The sequence below is a fragment of the Gopherus evgoodei genome, chromosome 1 (assembly GCF_007399415.2).
Source record: "Gopherus evgoodei ecotype Sinaloan lineage chromosome 1, rGopEvg1_v1.p, whole genome shotgun sequence".
Taxonomy (NCBI): domain Eukaryota; kingdom Metazoa; phylum Chordata; order Testudines; family Testudinidae; genus Gopherus; species Gopherus evgoodei.
In genome coordinates, this window is record NC_044322.1 from 189,227,436 (window position 1) to 189,245,938 (window position 18,503).

Consider the following 18,503-nt stretch of genomic DNA (forward strand, 5'->3'; position numbering starts at 1 on the left):
CCACATGATTTTCTGCTACACATTCAGCATCGCTGTTTATCCCACAGACTACTCCCCCTACATTTCAGTTGCCACCTCTTTTGAGCTGCAGTGGGAGACCCAACCCATGGGAATCTATCCCCATGGCTCTGCGCATACACCTGCCCATCTGTGCACGGCCTTCCTTCTGCAGATACTCAGTCCCTGTTTTAGAACATTCCATGCACTCCCCTCTCCTGCTTGGGTCCATTTAAGGAAATGTGGTGGGCTGAGGGAAGAGGAATTTGTATTCGTGCAAACTCCTGAAAATGTAATCCTTAAATGGGTGCTTCAGTTTCACCAGCCACAGAATGGAGGTGCTGACAAAGAAGTTTTACAAAAGGTTGGCCAGATTCTTGCACAGTCAATAAAAATGGTTTTAGTACTGAGATGCCACCCATGTTCTTTCTGAGACTGCACACAAACACAGAACCAGGAACACAAGGCCCAAGAAATGGCTGGCTCCTTCCTGTTTTGAACTTTGATGAGATCTGTAAGGGTGTGTTCTAAGGCAACCTCTGTATTAGCCAGCTCTCTGAGCAAGACAGGGCAAGTTATTCTGCCACATCACAGTGGCTCTGCACCCTGGGACCCAGAATGAGAGCATAGCTGTCAGCAGAAAACCTAAAGCCAGAACTCACCTAGAAGTGAGCAACTCTAGAAAGTTCTCGGAAGTCAACATTAGCCTTTCCTCTGACCCCATTATAGCTGCCACCCTCCTGGTTGCTTATTACATACTTTCCTCACCAAACTGCCAAGCACACGGTTAGAATCCAAAGGCCTGATGACATCTCGATTTGACACAGCTCAGATGCCATTCGGAAGCTCCCTCTTGGCTGGCAGTGTATGCGTATGTGTGCATGCATGAGAAAATAAAGCACATTGAAAACCCATATCACACAAAACCAGCAACAAACATTCATCACGATTTCAACACAGTTTACTACAGCTCTCAGGTGTGTTGTATAAAACATGTTTAGTGCAACATAGTACAAAGCTCTTTTAAAAAAAAAAATCTCGAACAGTTTTCCACATCATGCATGGATGGGTTTTTCTCTTTGCTTCTTGGCTCATTACAGAAAGTTAAAGCAGAGAAAAAGTTGTTTGAAAAACTTCATGATAAAAGTTGTTGCAGAAAGAGCCTAGTTTATAAAAAAAAAAGTGAGGCTGGGCAATATGTTGCCAGCACAACTGATAAGTCATATTCCAGGTAAATTGTGTAACCACGAATGTTGCTTAGAGGGAAATCCCATCTAATGGCCCTCAGGAATGCATCTGCTTAAGAGAGCCAAGCCGTGGAAGGGAATGTTTCTGGCCACCGGAGGTCACTGTGGAACAGCTTTCCATGGAAAGAGAGAAGCAATGCTAGTCAGAAAGGATGGAGAGAGATGTAGAGGCTACTGGGTCAATACAGCAGATTTTCAGTGCAAAGCTGAGGAGCAATATTCTCTTACGGCAGGAAAGGCTCCTGTTGATGTCTTTTTTTTCCTTTTAAAACTGAAATGAGTTGCACTTCCTGCCCTGAAGCAGTATCTACAGGAGATTTTACATTTATAAAACAATACCCACTGGCTTTGGGGCTGCTGTTTGGGTTTTTTTGGTTGGTTCTTCATTTCCACTCTCTTTTCAATCCTCCCTTCTGAGCAGACCCTCTGGATATCCAAGGAAGAGGAGTGTCTGAGTGCATATTAGAGAGCAATATTATACATACAGAGGGGCTGCTAAGCAGTAACAATTTGATGGAGGGAGACACAGCAAGTTTCTTCCTCATAAGGAAAGGGATGTCTTAAAACTAACGTTAGGTGGACTCTCCCTCCAGTGGAGTGAGACTTTTATGCACATGTATGTAGTATAGACACACGCCCCCTCTCCTCCATCTATGGAGAGCTTCTACATTGTTTAGATTTCTGCAGGGGCTCTTCACCTGCACTGAAACATTACAGCATCATGGTTTAACCTACTGGCCCTGCAGAATTCTCCGAGCAGGGCTGCTCTGTCATGGACCTGCCAGCTCCTTCTCTCTTGAGGAAGGAAGGTCCTATTGGCTTGGAGAGGGCAGAGGCTGCGGGAATGGCCCCCCACAGACACATGGGGATGGGGAAACAGGACGTGTGGTATATCCCCACTTGGATTTAGCCACTCCACAAAAGACAAATAACGGCCAGGTTTGCCAGGAAGACATCAAGGAAGACACTGAAAGGTCATTTTAGGCCATCACTCCACTCCTTCCCCCTGACATACGCCAAGGAGGTGTCAGAGGATGCCATTTCCTACACCAGATGTGCTGGGGTACTTGGCTTACTGGTGTTCCAATTATACAGAGCCCCCATTTGGTTTTTAACTGCTGTATCTTTCACGGAAAGAACAGCACTTACTGTCCCAGCACTTGCTTACAATGAAGATCAGGTAACTTTGGGGGGTTGCGGGGAAAAGGGTTGTTCTCCTAGAGAAATAAACCAAAATAACAGAAAACGGCACAAAAACACACAAGAGAAGGGAGAGAGGATTTGTTTCTTTCCAGTGGGCATAATAGCACCCAGGGAGCAAATCCCTCCGGCAGCCTCTTTGCCTGGTTTCAACTTACATTGGTAATTAGTGCAAGTCCTTGAAAACAAAATGAAACCTGGTCATTAATTCCACACTCCCATTGCCCAGTGTGTGGCTGTAACATACCACCCTTGCAGAACCATTCAAATATAATGAATCCCAGTCAATGGAGCCTCCCTCTCCTCACTTCCTAAAGTCATTATTTGGTCAAGTTGACGAGGTTGGATCCAGCTGTTTGGCCCCACGTGACGAGCTCACAGGCAGCCCAGCCTCAACCCTGCCACCTCTGAGAGAATGGCAGCACGGTTTAGTAAAACCAGGTGGGGGAGGCTTTTGTCCCTGGTAAGCTGGGCTATCTGGGGAGTCTTCTCCTTGCTAGTGGCAGGGCCAGAGCGTCCCATGTGCCCCAGGCACAAAAAGTCCTTTGGACCAAACCAGGCTGCTTTAGTCCTGACTGCAAGTTGCCTGAGTGTCCAATCCTGTCCAAGGGCAAGACGACATCCACCAAATGAAGCGCCGCACACATGCTAAATCCTCAAAGAAAGGAGAAACATTTGGGATGCGGAAGTAGCTGAACTAGCCTCATCTTTGAGACGAACCTCGCCGAAACCCAGCTGCTCTCAAAGCGCAGTTCGGGTCCTGTTCACTTCAGAGTAGTGAGCAGCTGGCTCAGTTCACCTTGGGGAAATATTTTGTTCACTACAACATGAAGTCCCAAGGAGGGGCAAACAAAATTGATTTCAGGAAATGAATACTTTTACTCCAAAAAGAGCCCCAGGACACCCAGACCAGAGCATCGAACGAAACTGCTTTTGGAACTGCTCTTGGTGCGACGGGGAAGGGAAGACGACAGTCTTTGGGTAACAAAAGCACAGCCCAAAGGACAACTACTGATGAGAACACAATGAACCCAAGAGGAAAATCCATTATGTACAGCAAGCACGTGGACTGTCCATCCATCTCTGGACTAGTTTTGTCATCAGAGGTGCTTGAGGAAGACTCAGACTCTCCAATCCCACAGTTGGGGAACTCTGAAGGGCTCAGTTGTGGAGTTGAACAGATGCTGAAACAAACTAAACAAGACCATCAAAACCTCTCCATTCCTTTGGGTTCCAGGTGTGTTTTTGCCTTTGTCTCTCTCTCTGTGGGTCAGTCTCAGCCTCCCCCCTTTAGTCTATAGTTCCCGGGTGGATGCTGAGGACGGGTGGCTCCAGGCAGGTGGGAGAGTAGTTGAGGTGAGGCTCTTTGATCCACAGCAAAGGGACCCCATTTTTGCCCTCTGAGTTCTTGCTGGAGTTCCTGCTCTTGAATCGCACCAGTAGGATGGTGATGATCAGGATGCCGAAGATGGGGAAGGGGTAGAAGAACACGAAGTAGAAGAGGGCATCGTTGGAGCAGATGATGGACTGCAGGGTGGAGCCTGAAAGCAGAGACAAAGGAAAGAAAAAAACATGGAGCAATGAATCTTGGCCATTACCAGCATTAGCCAGAGAACTGCCAAAGGGACAGTGATAACAGACTAGTGTGGAGATGGGAAGGCATCAAGGTCAGAGTGGATTTTCAAATCTCTCCCTCCCCACAAAGGTGCTCTTTCGTTGCAGTAAATGTCAGCTGGAGGGGGCTTGTTTTCCTTGCCTGACACTTATTCCTTTATGTTAGACTCATATTCATCTCTGTACTTGAGAGAAGGGGTCAGGCCATATTTTACTCCTGATGTGCAACCATTCAAACCTAGAAACTTTTTTTTTTTTCTTTTTAAATGAAAGTTCAGATTCTCATCTAACGCCACAACTCTGGGTTCTGGGGCTTTAATAAAAACACCAAACGTTGCAAGACTCAGCATCACAAAGCAATATCATCTCAATATCACCTTTTATTCTGTTCTGAATAAAGTAGCTGAAGCCTGCAACTTTCATCAGGAGGACTCGCACCAAGCTAGCGTAATATAAAGAGCCTCTGAGTTTGTGGATGATGGGGTTTGGCTGAAAGGGGACAGTGGTAGCTCTGCTCTCTCCAGCTCCAATCCCAAAGGCTGCATGCATCTACCTTCCAGATAGGGCTCAGATCCCACTCTACCACCTATTTTGGAAGAAGTTTCTGTTTAAAGGGACAGTGCTCCAATGCAATACAAAATCCTATTTATGGAGATTCCTATGAGAGTCACACCCATGGCTGGGTGCTCTGCTTTGTCTTGCATGGCAGGGAGAGATGATGGAATAATGTGCAGGCACACCACAGCACACAATGCCACTGGCTCATAGCTGATATTCTAGCCTGATATTCTTAGCTCTGATTGAGCCAAATGATTTGGTGCATGAGGGGGTGATTTACCCACATTAGATATTTGTTGGTATATTTATATCCCATGTACTCCATGCCCAGGTGACAGCAATCCTCCTCAGGGGTAAATAGAGGGTTGGGGAAGGGAGACCGACTTCAAAGAGCAGTGCAGCCACATCTTAATTCTCCCTCCGCACCATACACATGCATTTAAGTCCCTTATTTGAAGAGAGAGACATGATATCTTCAGATCTTGGTCTCAGCGACACACACCTTCCCACCTACCACCTTCAGAAGTCAAGTAGCACCTTTTTTACTTCCCACTCCACCGGGAACAGAAAGGACAGAGTGGCTCCCTAGCGTGAGTGCCTAATATCCAGCCTCACTCATGCTTCCACCTCTGCAATCCATTCCCAGATCTTCAGTGGGCGTGTCCATGGTGCCTCATTGCATTGCATATTCCAAAAGACAGGGATAGCTCGAACTGAGATTCCCCATCCTCAACTCCAAAATGGGCCCTAGCTAGGAAAGCCAGCAGGGAAACCAGAAAGGATAGCTGGCATGCTCAAAGGGCCTCCCCCCTGTCCACCTGAAATGCCAGGGGTGACAAGAGAGCTGTCTGCAGCTCTAAGCACTGCAAAATCCACAGGACTTGCATCCAAAGCCAGTTTGCACCGTCTCACCCTGTGCATTGGGAAAGAAAATTGGAAATGCTGGACAGTTCAGCCTAGCACACACAAGGGGTCTCAGAATAGAAGAGAAGAAAGCAGCATGTGTGTCAAGCTCCTCAAAAGTTCCTGGCAAGTCAGTCAGGCATAAGTGTCTCCTCTATAGACAGTGCAGCCTCCCGCTGTGCAGCTGACCCTTAGGATGTTGGATTTCATGCTGATGTACAGACAGTAGCTTGTCTCCACTGGGAGCGCCTTGGTCACTAGAGTTTGAGCAAGTGTCTCATCCTACACGCCTAGAGACATTAGCCCATGTCACAAAGCCAGCCACCTCAATTCATTGCTTCTGGCTGTTACTTCTCAGGGATGCAGGAAGGGTCATGTGGGTCAGTGACAGATATTATGCTCCCAAGCTCCAGCACTACCTGACTTTTTATCGTGTTTCTGTCTTTTTTGGTTGTCAGGGAATACAGTGCTGGTGAAAGGCACCAGGGTTGGGCACTCTGATGAACAAGCCCCTCCTTACCCACCGGAAAGGCACAGCATGAGCCATTTCAACAGCACGGTTGCCTTGACTGCCTCACCCCTAACCTGAAGGAGCCTCTTCAAAGCAGGACAGGACTATTCAGTCTCCATGGCCCATTCAATCCTTGGCCTCTCTGCCTTGTTTGCCAACAAAGCGGGCCACTGGTGTCAAAGGTGGAAATGAGTCCCCAGGAACTAGGTTAAAACCCACCAACTCACGACATAGGGGACACCAGAAGAGAATGACTTTGGGTCACTCCACATCTCAGTCTATGGCAGAGGTGAAAGGTTCCATTATTAGTCCCTTAGCATGATGCCAGGAAGGTTGTAGGGCCTGGGGAGAACGGTCGCTTAGATACATTAACATCCACTTCTCCGCACAGTCCCATGCCTCAGTCTCCCCAGTGGCCACTGCCCCACCTCCCCGTTGGAGCCATCTCACATCTTCTCACCTGTGTCTTGCACGTGAATAGTGATGGTGCCGGACTCCTCCTCAGCCAGCCTGTACCACACCCTCTTGGGGTCAGGCAGCCACTCCTCCACACGGCACGAGTAGTTACCAGCATCAGCAGCACCTGCCTGCAGCACTGTCAGTCGGTAGAGCACAGAGGAGAGCCTCTGGAAACGCAATCTGCCTTCAAAACGACCTGCCTCCTGGCCAAACACTGCATCCAGGCCCACGCTTAGCAGGGCCTCCCTCTCCTCCTCTTCCTCCATGCCATAGCTAACCCGGCCTCCTCCCTCTTTCATTCTCTGGTTGTACCAGGTTACAGTGAAGCGGGACTCTTGGCTGGAGCGTGACAGAATGCTGCAGTCCAGAGGGAAGGACTCCTTTTCCAGCACCGTGAGGTTGGAGATGGTAGTATCTACCTGCAAGGTGGGATCTGACAGTTCGGAGACATTCATTAATGAAAGTGGAGAGAAAAACAGAACAAACACTGTCTGAAATAACTATCCCTTTCCAGCCCAAATGCACAGTCATGTTGGGGGTGGCTGAAGCACTGCCCACAGAGTAAACCAGCCTATCCATGGCCACTGTACCATTTGTGGCCATCCTGTGCAAACATACCCCACGAACAATGCTCCACCTTGATCAGAGGGTTGAAATGGGAACTTTCCTACAGCACAGTTAGGCCTTGTTTGTGCTATCCAGACAGACCCTGACAGCAACCTTCCAGGAAGAGGTGTGCATGTGCATATACAGTCACATGGAAAAACTGTTACATCAGTGTAATTAATTTAGATGCATATAAAAATATGGAACTCCAAAAATTACAGTGCTCCTATAGTCACTCACATTGCGTATATTAACGAACAATACTGCTCCATCACTAATGTTCCAAATCAACTTACATTATAAGCCTGATTTTTTTCTCCTCAGCATTAAAATTTACGAAAGCCATCTATATTGGCCTCAGTACTGTTAAGTCTGATCTGGGGCCAAGGTTAATTTTTTCTGAAAAAGCACAAAGTGAACTGGACAATGGGTTCCTTAATCATGATGATCCCCTAAAAGAGTAGTGTTAAACACAGTTCCAAGATTCTCAGGGTTGTGGTTTTCTGGGTGGGGGTTGTTTTTTTTTTGGGTGCCACTTTGCAGCAAACAAAGGGGAGGGATAAACCTAGCTTGACCAGTTCCCCTAGCTGAGATCCAGGGCCCAGGACCTAAATTTAGTTGATTAAAATCAGATTTCAAGAGCAATTAACACTTGATTTAGTAACATCATCAGGGAACGTGGGCTCTCGAGAACCTACCACAGCACCTCATAGAGCTGCTGGAGATCTAAGTTTCCATTTAAAGATTTAAGAATGCAGCTTCTAGCCCTTTTCTTTAAACATACTAAGTTCAAAGTGAAACCAACTACAAGGGAATCTTTTCAATAGAAAAATAATTTATCCTCAAAAGCTTGGCAGGAGGTTCTACCTCCTGCAGACCTCAGTGGGTTCAAAGGAAACAGGGAACTTCCCCTTTGATCTCTTCCTATGCCAAAACACACCCGTAAGCCCCACTCAGCTTTTCTACCCTGTAGACCACCTAAGTTCCATTCAAGGGAGCACTGCTCCTGCCTAGACCTCAGGAGGGTTTTTTGGCTGGCTCCTGGGATCAGGGGCTAATTTTGGATCATATTTAGTTGGGAAGCCTGTTACAGGTTGTGTGGGGATCTTCCTGGAACCTACCAAGGTCAGCAGAGAGCTCTGATGAGCAGCCGAAGGTCCATGGGATCAGGGAAAGCTCTGAGATTCCTAAAGGCCATGTCTACACTACAAAGTTAAGCCAAGTAGACATTGAACCTCCAATTTAAGCAAGTTGATCTTGCGTGTCCACACTATGCTCATTGCATCGGTGAAGTGCATCCTCACTAGCCAGGCTTGCATTGATGCACAGAGCACTGCGTTGTGGGTAGCTATCCCACAATGCATGTAGCTGAGTGGAATTTTGGGTTGGGCTTGCAATGCCTTATGGGATTAAACATTTGCGCGGATGTTTATAGGAATAGGATGTTAGCCTTCCATGATGCACTTACCTCCCTCCCTCCCTGAAATCAGTTGCAAACAAACCAAGCCTTTTTCGCAGGTCTGGGTTACCTGTGCAGATGCCATAGCATGATAAACATGGACCCCGCTCAGCTGTACACTGTTGTTGTGAGCATTACAAAGCATGCCTTATCCTGCAGTATTTGCTCAGTCGAAGCAGGAGCCGCCGCATGGAACAATGAGATACCATGCAAGCAGCCCTGAAAGAAGACATACAGCGGAGAAATTCGCAACTGCTGGCAACAGTCACGCATCATCTTGACACAGTGGACTGCCACTTCTGGGCCCAGGAAACAAGCACTGACCTGTGAGACTGTATGGTAATGTACCTGTGGGATGACTAGCAGTGGCTGCAGAACTTTCACATGCATAAGGCCAATTTCATGGAACTGTGTGAAGAGCTTTTCCCTGCCCTGGAGCACAGCAATACCAAAATGAGAGCTGCTCTGACAGTTGAAAAGTGAGTGGCGATAGCTCTGTGGAAGCTTGCAATGCCAGACTGCTACTGGTCAGTGGGGAATCAATTTGGAGTAGATAAATCTACTATGGGATCTGTTGTGATCCAACTTTGCAGGGCCATGAACAGACTTCTGCTAAGAAGGGCAGTGACTCTCTGCAACGTGCAGGACATAGTGGATGGTTTTGCTGCAATGGGATTCTCTAACTGCAGTGGGGTGATAGAAGGAACACATATCCCCATTTTGGCACCAGACCACCTTGCCGAAGAGTACATAAAGGGGAATTCTCAGTGGTGCTGCAAGTGCTGGTGGATCATAGGGGCCGTTTCACCAACAAACGTGGGATGGTCAGGAAAGGTGCATGACGCACGTATCTTTAGGAACACAAGGCTGTTCAGAAAGCTGCAAGCAGGGACTTTCTTTTCAGACTGCAAAATAACCATTGGTGATGTTGAAATGCCAGTTATGATCCTGGCAGACCCAGCCTACCCCTTGCTCCCACGGCTCATGAAGCCGTACACAGGCAGCCTGGACAGCAGTAAGGACTGGTTCAGACATAGGGTGAGCAAGTGCAGAATGGTGGTGGAACGTGCCTTTGGACATTTAAAAGGTCGCTGGTGTTAGGCTGCTAACTAGGTTAGACCTCAGTGAAAGAAATATCCCCACTGTTATTACTGCCTGCTCTGTGCACCATAATATCTGTAAAACAAAGTGGGAAAAGTTTCTGGTGGGGTGGGGAGTTTAGGCAGATCACCTGGCAGTCAATTTTGAGCAGCCAGACACCAGGGCAATAAGAAGAGCATACTGAGGGGCGCTGTGTCTTTGTGAGGCTTTGAAAACCAGTTTCAGCAATGAGCCAGAGTAATGTGACACTTATTTGTGTTGTTCCTTACCAAACTGTCCACTTCATTGCATTTTCTCCCTGTAAATTCCACCCCCACTAACCACTGTGTGTTGAATGAATAAAGAGCCTTTTCTCCTCAATTTGTTAAGTTTTATTATGTGCACAAACACACAGAGACAGCAAAGAAAAGTAAGATAACCTAGGGCAAAAGGGCTGATAACACTGTAGGGGGAGAAACAAGGACAGCTTGTTTACAGATGCACTGCAATAACAATCAAAGGTGCGGGAATGGGCACCTTCTGGTCCTTGTACCCTCCCCTGGTGTTGAGTGCAAGGCATAGCAAACTTTCCTCCCCCGCCTCATAGGACGTTTCGGAGAGGAGGATGTAGCACTGGGCGATGATGGCAGCAGGTTCATCTTAGGCTGCAGAGGGACTCTGGCATCCAGCTGCCTTTCTTGAACCTCAACCAGATGCTTCAACATGTCTGATTGCTTCTTCATAATCCGCAGCAGCTCTTCCTGCTTGGCCCGCTCTTGTTCCCTGCATGCTCGCCTGTCCTCCCTGTCCATGTCCAGATTCTCAGACAGCGTAGACCTCCATGCTCTGCACTCTGTCTTGTCACTCTCGAACGCGCGCATTAACTCATTGAACATGTCCTCCCGAGTCTTCTTTTTCCGCCTTCTAATCTGGGAAAGTCTCTGTCCCAGTGTGGAAGATGTGCCGATGGACAAAGTTTCAGCTGCAAGCAAGACAAAGCACAAGGGTAGCATTGGCAGTGCATGTATTGTTTTGGTGCAAGGTTAATTTTTTTTTAAATAAAAAAACACCCTTCAGTGCACTTCCCTGCAAACCACAACATAATCACAACCACTGGCTACTGCAAGAGTCGGTTTGCTGCTCCAGCCATGGTGAGTAAGGTCACGAGGCACGGGCGAGAGGTCTTGTGCTGCAGCTTTTGTGAAGACATCCTTGGGATCACTCGTTAGAACTTGAGAAAAGCCCCCTTGCCCCTAGCAACCTGGATGGTGCTTGAGGACAGGCCGCAGTGTAACCTCCCCCCAAATAGTTTGCTTTTTACAAAAGCAGCACTGGGTTGGAGGGGAGCAGACAAATAGGAAGTGGCCCTCCCCCCCTTTTAAAAATACTGGTTGCAATAAGCGGTGATCCCTTTCAACCACAACCAGGGTACGGTTGGCAAAGCGTGGTTGTATGACCCAGATTTCACCAAATGGGGGGCAGATTACTTGTTGGATTGTTTGCGGTTTAGGGGCTAGCATTGAAAGCTTGCCCCATTTGCCCTAGGTGACCATATGCAATCACTCTCCTGAGGGTAACAAAGGTGGTAAGGGAGCAGATGCTGCAAGTGTCTGGGTACAGATCTGGTCCTTATGCTGCAATGATGCCAGCACAGTTAATACTGGAGTGCCGTGGGAAAGTGTCCTACTGTGGTGAACGAAATAAGGTAGCCCTTCCCAGAAACCTTCTGTGAAGGATTGCAGAGTACTTCCCTGAAAGCTTCCTAGAGATCTCCATGGAGGATTCCCGGGCCATCCCTGCGAACATAAACAATCTTTTATGGAGAGCACCCCCTGCGTAGCTGGAGTGGTGATCGATACCCACTACACCTACCTTTTTGTTCAGATTAAACCTAAAAAATAATAGCATGTCACCCCTACAGTTTGATTGGAAATGTGTACTCACCAGAAGTGCCTTGCCCGGCATTACGTTCTGCCGCTGACAGGTCTGTGAAGGGATGGGCTCTACGTTTAAAAACAGTTCTTGGCTGTCAGGGAGAATGGATCCTCCGCTTGCCTGCCTCACATTCTCCTCCTCAACAACATCCTCTCCGTTGTTGCTTGAGGTTACTCAGGGCTCCTGGGAGGTATCCACAAAGTGTTTTGGGTAGTGGTGGGGTCGCCACCGAGAATCATATGTGGCTCCTCAGAAAGCAGCATGTCTCTGGGGCAGAACCAGATGACTGTTCACCTCCCTTGTCTTCTGGTATGCTTGCCAAAGCTCCTTTATTTTCATGCAGCACTGCTGCGTGTCGCTGGTGTAGCCCTTCTCCCCCATGCCCCGTGAGATCTTGGCATAGATATCAATGTTTCTTCTGCTGGACAGGAACTCTGCCTGCACAGACACTTCTCCCACACAGCAATAAGATCCGCCACCTCCTGTGTACTCCATGCTGGAGCGTGTTTGCAACCTCGGGTCTTCATGATCAGTTGTGCTGACGAGCGCTCTATGCTGATCAAACAGGAAATGAAAATGTAAAAGTTCCCGGGGCTTTAACAGGGGAGCGACTGTTTCCTGCGTACCTGGCTGACGTGCACTGCAGTTGAAAGTGCTCTCCAGAGCAGTCACAGCGGAACACTGTGGGACACCTCCTGGAGGCCAATTCATTCGAATTACACAACGCAGTGTCTACACTATCCCCATGTCGACCCATGGATGTTGAATCAAGTGCTATGCCTCTCGCAGAGCTGGAGTACGGAAGTTGACTTTACAGGCCACTTAGGTCGGTGGAATGGACTCAGTAATGTAGACACATACATTACTAAATCGACCCAACGTGGTTTATGTAAACCTAAGTTTGTAGTGTAGACCAGGCCTAAGGCTGACAAGGGGGTGGAATAGGGAAGAAAGTCTTCACTCTCTGTGATCCCCTTCATTGACAATAGGGAGTAGCTGAAGTAGGAGGGACTTTTCGCCCCTCATTCTATCAACCCTCAAAGTCTTCTGAACCTGCATTTGCCTTGCCCCACTTCCTGCAGACGTTAAGTAGACAATAGGAATGTGGCTCTCCTACAACTCTCTACAGCTGTGGAGCCCCCATCCCAAGAGTCTAAAGAAGTTCACAGAAGTGGGACTCTTTTTTTGTGGACCTGAGGTCTGCAGCATCAGGACTTCCCTCTAAAGGGCAGCAGGTGGTGTTTGCAGCTAGCAGGATCCCCTCCTCCAGGCCTCTCAAGCATTGCTGGATCAGAGCTCTTAGGGTTTGCAGGAACAGGACACCTTTCTAGCATTTCTTAGGTGTTTGAGATGGTCCTAAGGAAATTCCCATATAAGAAACTTCATGCAGGTGATATAAGACTGCAGATACAGGTCAATCGTTTGAGTTCATGTCCTTCAGGGAGGCCATAGGAGGAAATGGAGAAGACATGCCTTGAGAGTCTTGATATTTCTAAGATAAACACAAGCAAGGCAAATCCAGGCCTCCTCATAGAGCAGCAAATACAGGAAGGGCAAAAACCCAGTTTTCCTCCTTTTTGCAAGTTACCTACAAGATTACTTCAGACCATGCCCAGTGAGTATTTTCCGATTGCTCACAACTACTGATTCCCAAAACATAACAAAGATTATTTTTCATGGAAGAATGAGTGACACACTAAGTTTGGAGCTTTTGTTCAGCCATTTTTTAGTTACTTATGAGCAAAAAAAGTTGCTTTTCTTTAAACCTAAATCAGTGTAATCCTCTTCTGCTATCTCCCCCACCCATTCAATGCAAACACACACTTTCACAGCTTAAAAGGGGCTGAAGGGATTTCCTTCTACACTTTGCTAAATCATTCATCTCAGGGCTTAAGATCAGGTCTGGGAAGTTTCAGCCCAAGTGAAGATTTATATATAATCTTAGTTACAGTATGTGTAATCTACATTGTAATCACCTGGAGACATTAGGACCTTTCTGCTCAAGCCAGCTCATTTGGAAAAGTTTCCCAAGCCAAGATTTCATGGACATGGTTTTCATAATCCCTGAGAGAGCATTTTCCCCCTGTAGGGCATAAACCCTCTCCACAGGGAATTACATCCCTGCTACAACCTTTCCAGTCTCCTGACATTATGCTAGCAGCATTGCACATCCCCAGGGAGAAGTCCCAATGAAATATCCCGGGGATCTGTGTAAAAACAATCAATGAATGTATTCCCAGGGGCTTAAATCCAGAAGGGAATATTATGATTGTCTAGTCTGACCTTTTGTCTAGCACAGGCCAGACAATTTCAACCAGTGATTCCTTCATCAAGCTCAATAATTTCTGGCTGAATAGGAGCATTTCATTGGAAAGAAATCCTGTCTTGATTCAAACACTTCAGAGGATGGAGAATCCACCACCTCCCTTGGTCAGTCGTTCATTATCCTCATCGTTCAAAATGTGTGTCTTATTTCCAGTCTGAATTTGTCTGGCTTCACTTTCCAGCCAAGGGCTCTTGTAGTGAGTGAAAGGCTTCAGATATACACCTCCTGCAGAGCAGGCACAGGCTCTGGAAAGGTTCTGTTCCCACTGTCCCTTTGCTGTACACAGCACGAGCGTGCATTTGGCAGCAGCAGGGAACATAGAAACTGCTATAGCAGATCAGACCAGTGGCCCATCTAGCTCAGTACCCTGTCTCTGACAGCAGCCAGCACCAGGTGCTTCAGAAGAAGGTCCAAGAAGCCTCAAACGTGAGCAGTTATGAAATAATCTCCTCACAGGAGAAATTGCTTCCTAACCCCTTCATCAGGAAGAGGGCCAGGAGTTCTGTTCCCAGACTGGACAGGTCACAATATTGCTGTGCTCCAGTTTCTCCATCTGTAGAACAGCGATGATCCATCTTGCTAAACAGCTTGGATAAAAGCTCTGATCTGAATGCCTGAAGAGGCTTTCAACCCATGTAATTATCTCTCATCAGATGCACATGCAAGACCATAAGGTCCCTTTAAATAGATCACGACATCACACGAGGTCACATTTTAAACCAGAACATTAACAACGTGTAAAATATATGCAGCGCAAGTCATTGGAATGATTGAAATGAAAAAATATCTAGATATAAATTCCACGCTCTCCACCTTCATCCCCTGGCTGCACCTCGGGGTCAGGGTGGTGCTTGTGTTTTAAAAAAATTCATTGGCCTCCAGCAATATCAGGGAGGAAGACAACCAATCCCCAAATCCTATTAGAGGACTGCTGTGTCTGTGGTACCTGTGTTCTCCCTCCAGATTAGCATGGTAGCAATAAAGGGACACAGAGACGTTAGCTCAAGCTGTTGCTGCTGCCAGCCATGCTCCCCTAGCTCAGCTGCAGCCCATGGGGAGAGGGAACAAAGCAGAGAAACAAGGAGGGAGCTGGCAACAGGCACGAAAGAGTCACACAGCAGCCATTCCCCTCCCTCCCTACCCATCATGCCCAAATCAGTCCTGAGCTGGTGGATGAACACGCAGGATGGCGTGAGATATGGCTCCTTCACATGCCCGCTGGAGATGGGGCTGCCAGGCTGTCATGTTTGAGGAGTGCTTTGAGATGGTTAATGTGCCATTATAACAATGAATAGTCAAGTACGCCGTTTCTCACTATGTGGGAGATTTCTGGTTTCAGGGGGGTGAGGAGAGGCCTGGCAAGCCAGGTTAGGACCCTCACAGTTTGGGAGGGAGAGGAAGGGTCTCTCTCTCTCCCCCTCTGATGCAGCCCCAGAGCCTGATGAATGTGCCCCAGAGGATCCAGTTACCTGGCTGTTTCACGGTGACAGTAGTCAGCCCAGAGAGGTCTTCTGCCCGTTTGTACCATTGGTTGCTGGGATCCAAGAGCCACTCCTCGACACGGCACTCATAGGCTCCGCTGTCTTGCACCATCACATTCTGGAGGGTGAGCAGGTACAGGCCTGGAGAAGGGCTTTCCAAATGTAGCCTGCCCTTCAGGTCACTCAGTGTTGCCAGGTCTCTGTACTGCAGAGTGGCCTGGCGGTTCAGCCGTGCCACTGCCTCTTTCTCTGGGTGGCCAGATTTCGACACGTACCATTCCACCGAAAGCTGCGAAGCAGGGCTGGTCCGGTTCGTGACTGCACACTCCAGTGTCACCCACTGGTTCTCCAGAACTGTGAGGTTCTTATGGGTCTGGTTCACCTGCAGACGATTGTCTGGGAGGGAGAAAACAGAGACCAAAAAAATAGCACAATGACATGACTGCAACAACCGCTGTCCTTCCTCACCCCAATCCCTTCCCAGCTGTGTGTGCCTCCCCATTCACATCTAAACTCAGGCTCTTAGCTCCCCCGAGCTTCTTATTTGTTCTGTGAACCATCTAACACAATTCTGGGTGTGGTAAAAAAGACAAGGCTAGGATTTTCAAAGGAGCCAAAGGAAGTTAGTTTGAATCCCTCTCAAATTCAATGGCATTTGGGCACCCGATTTTCTTAGGGCCCCTTTATTTCTCAGGTGAAATAAATACAAAGTCACCCAATCCCCATGGTGTGGGAGGTTATAGAGGTACTGGAGACAAAGCAATCCTCTAACAAGATCTGGGGATTCAGAACGTGCCAACAAGACTATCTGGAACCGAAGGGGTCACACCTGGTGTCACTAGATTAGGATTTTCTCCTCCACTTGACCTACAACTTAATTGCGACCAATGGTGTCTCCAATCAGCTGTGCATGCACATAATGTGCGTATCCCAGACTCCTAGCAAGCTGCCAGTGCAAACCCTCAGAAAGGGCAGGGTTTGAGCTTCCCTGGTGCAGTAGATGCTCTGTCATGACAGAACAGAGATGGGTGCTAAAGGGTCTCATATAACACTTAGTGGCATAAGGTTTAGGGGTGCAAAGTTGATACTAGGTTACAACCCTCCTCCTCCCATCACACATAGGTCTCCAGGCATGTAACCCCTCTCAACCATCCTTTGAAATCTGTACATCTCTGGACCAGAGTCTGAGGATCCGTGCTGTGAACAGCTGGGTCTGGTGACCAATTGGCCCTTGGGCCATGTACTTGAGTCTGTGGTGTTTCATGGCCTGGGTAAATAGACAAGGCAACACTTGACCTAGAGGTTGGAGACTGGCTGCACTACAGCTGTAGGATAACTGCTCTGTCCTGCCTAGGCCGAGACTGCTGAAACGCTGAAGGACTGTTTACCTGTCAAGTACTATGAGCTGAACCCCTCATCTGCAAGATATTATCCTTCTGCAGACCTGCCTCCCAGATGAGCTCTTCCCTCCTCCTCCCCTAGCCCTAGAGGGTATTCTTCCTCAGCTGCAGTGACCCCACAGGGTACTCTTCACATGAAGAGGAAGCTGGAGTCCTCTAGCTGTCTGGGCAAGGCAGGTTCCTCCTCCAGGAGGAGGCCCCGATAATGTGTCTCTGGAATGAGACATGGATGGGGGAAGCTGTCAGCCTTTAAAGAGCCTCCCTCTCCCCACATATAAACAGCCCTCCTCCCCTGCATATTTATGGTTGATGACTGCTTTGGCAGAGAGGGGCAGGACCCTGATTAATTCAGTACATCCTTATTACCTCCATTTCCCATTTGTGCCGGTGACATCCTCTGCCATGGAAATCACCAGCAGAGCAGATTTCTCTCTCCCTGGCAGCCAGCTTCCCACCTCATTAAACTCATTACTCATCTCTCATGCAGAGTGCAAGAGAGCTGAGACACGCTCCCGTCGGGATATTGGCAGAGAGTAAAATCAAACTGGATATGAAAAAGCCCTGCATGCAGAGCTCTGCCAGGCACACGCATGCCTGCCCCCTCTCATTAGGTCACTAGTCGCCATTCCAGCGGCAGGACACGGTCTCAAACAGGAGTTACACTGAAGGAGTTACATTCTTACTTAACATTGACATAGGAAGAGCCATCCTGTGTAGCTAAGCCCAGTCTCAACTTGACCACTTTTCCTTGTCAAGACAAAGCCATCGATAACTAAAGGCGTCTTCAACCCCTTTTCCAGAAAGATCCACCCCACGAGAGCTGCCGATCCCATCTCTCCCCCCCCCACATCGATCCTCTACTTTCAACACAATGTAAAATGCCCCAGCCTGTCCACACCTCCCTCTTCATGGCAGATCCCCTTCCACTGTGTTCTCACTCAGACCCAATACAGCTTCTTCTCTCCCTAACCCTTCAGACATGTGCTCCCAATGCCAATGTCCATTCTGCTGGTTAATGACTCGACGGCTAAATCAAAACACACCAGTAGGGAGATGGGGTTGCATGCAGTGTGCAGGCTATGGACAGTGTGAGGTAGGGAATTGTGGAGACACATCAGGTTAAGACGTGTACCAGGCAAGACTACTGCCCACCCCACTTCTGCAAACATTCCCCAACCCAGCATGGTGCCTCTTATCCAGTATCCTGCAAAACTCCATTTCCAGGTGCCAGCTATGTGGAAAATAGCCAGTTCTCAAAGGACTGCATGGAGACGAAAATCACACTTCCTTATTCCTGTGCAAGGCCCTGCCGTGGGAACAGGCAGGCTGCGTAATACCCTATACAGAGCTCTTGACCTCCTCCCTTTAAACACAACGTTAACGCTCATCTCCAGGTACATTCCTTATCCCAGCAGTCTGCTTCCATTCCTGAACCCCCTTGGGTTTTCCTTGTTTGTGTGTGGGGGGAAGGAGGCAGAGGGAAAACAGCCCTTGAGGACAGCGTCACCATTTGAAGGAGAAGCTTCCTGGAGGGGCTGGCCTGTGTCACTTCCTCATGGAAGGGAGAGCTGCAGAGCCCCACATGGCTTAGTGAGGAGACAGACATCACGAATGCGGATGATACAGATGAGAGTAAAGCAGACTCAGGCTGTGAACATGATACACAGGCGCAAGCCCCGGGTGCTCCTGGGGACAACAGGAAGAGTGACAGCAGCTCTGAGCTTCAG

The 18,503-nt window shown here is 48.2% G+C and overlaps 1 protein-coding gene across 3 annotated transcripts in view; it reads right to left on the bottom strand.

The window, feature by feature from the left end:
- Nucleotides 1-831: 831 nt before the first annotated feature.
- IGSF3 (immunoglobulin superfamily member 3) overlaps nucleotides 832-18,503 on the bottom strand; it is a 174,246-nt gene continuing 156,574 nt past the window's right edge. For 2 of the 3 annotated variants that reach the window (XM_030580747.1, XM_030580755.1), the window contains exons 9-11: nucleotides 15,365-15,772; nucleotides 6,491-6,922; nucleotides 832-3,985 (exon numbers count right to left, since the gene is read on the bottom strand). In XM_030580747.1, coding sequence (XP_030436607.1) covers nucleotides 3,735-3,985; nucleotides 6,491-6,922; nucleotides 15,365-15,772 — 1,091 coding nt within the window. In that variant the 3' untranslated portion in view covers nucleotides 832-3,734. Of the gene's footprint in view, nucleotides 3,986-6,490; nucleotides 6,923-10,024; nucleotides 10,617-15,364; nucleotides 15,773-18,503 lie in introns of those variants that run through there. The other variant, XM_030580764.1, reaches the window with a different exon arrangement.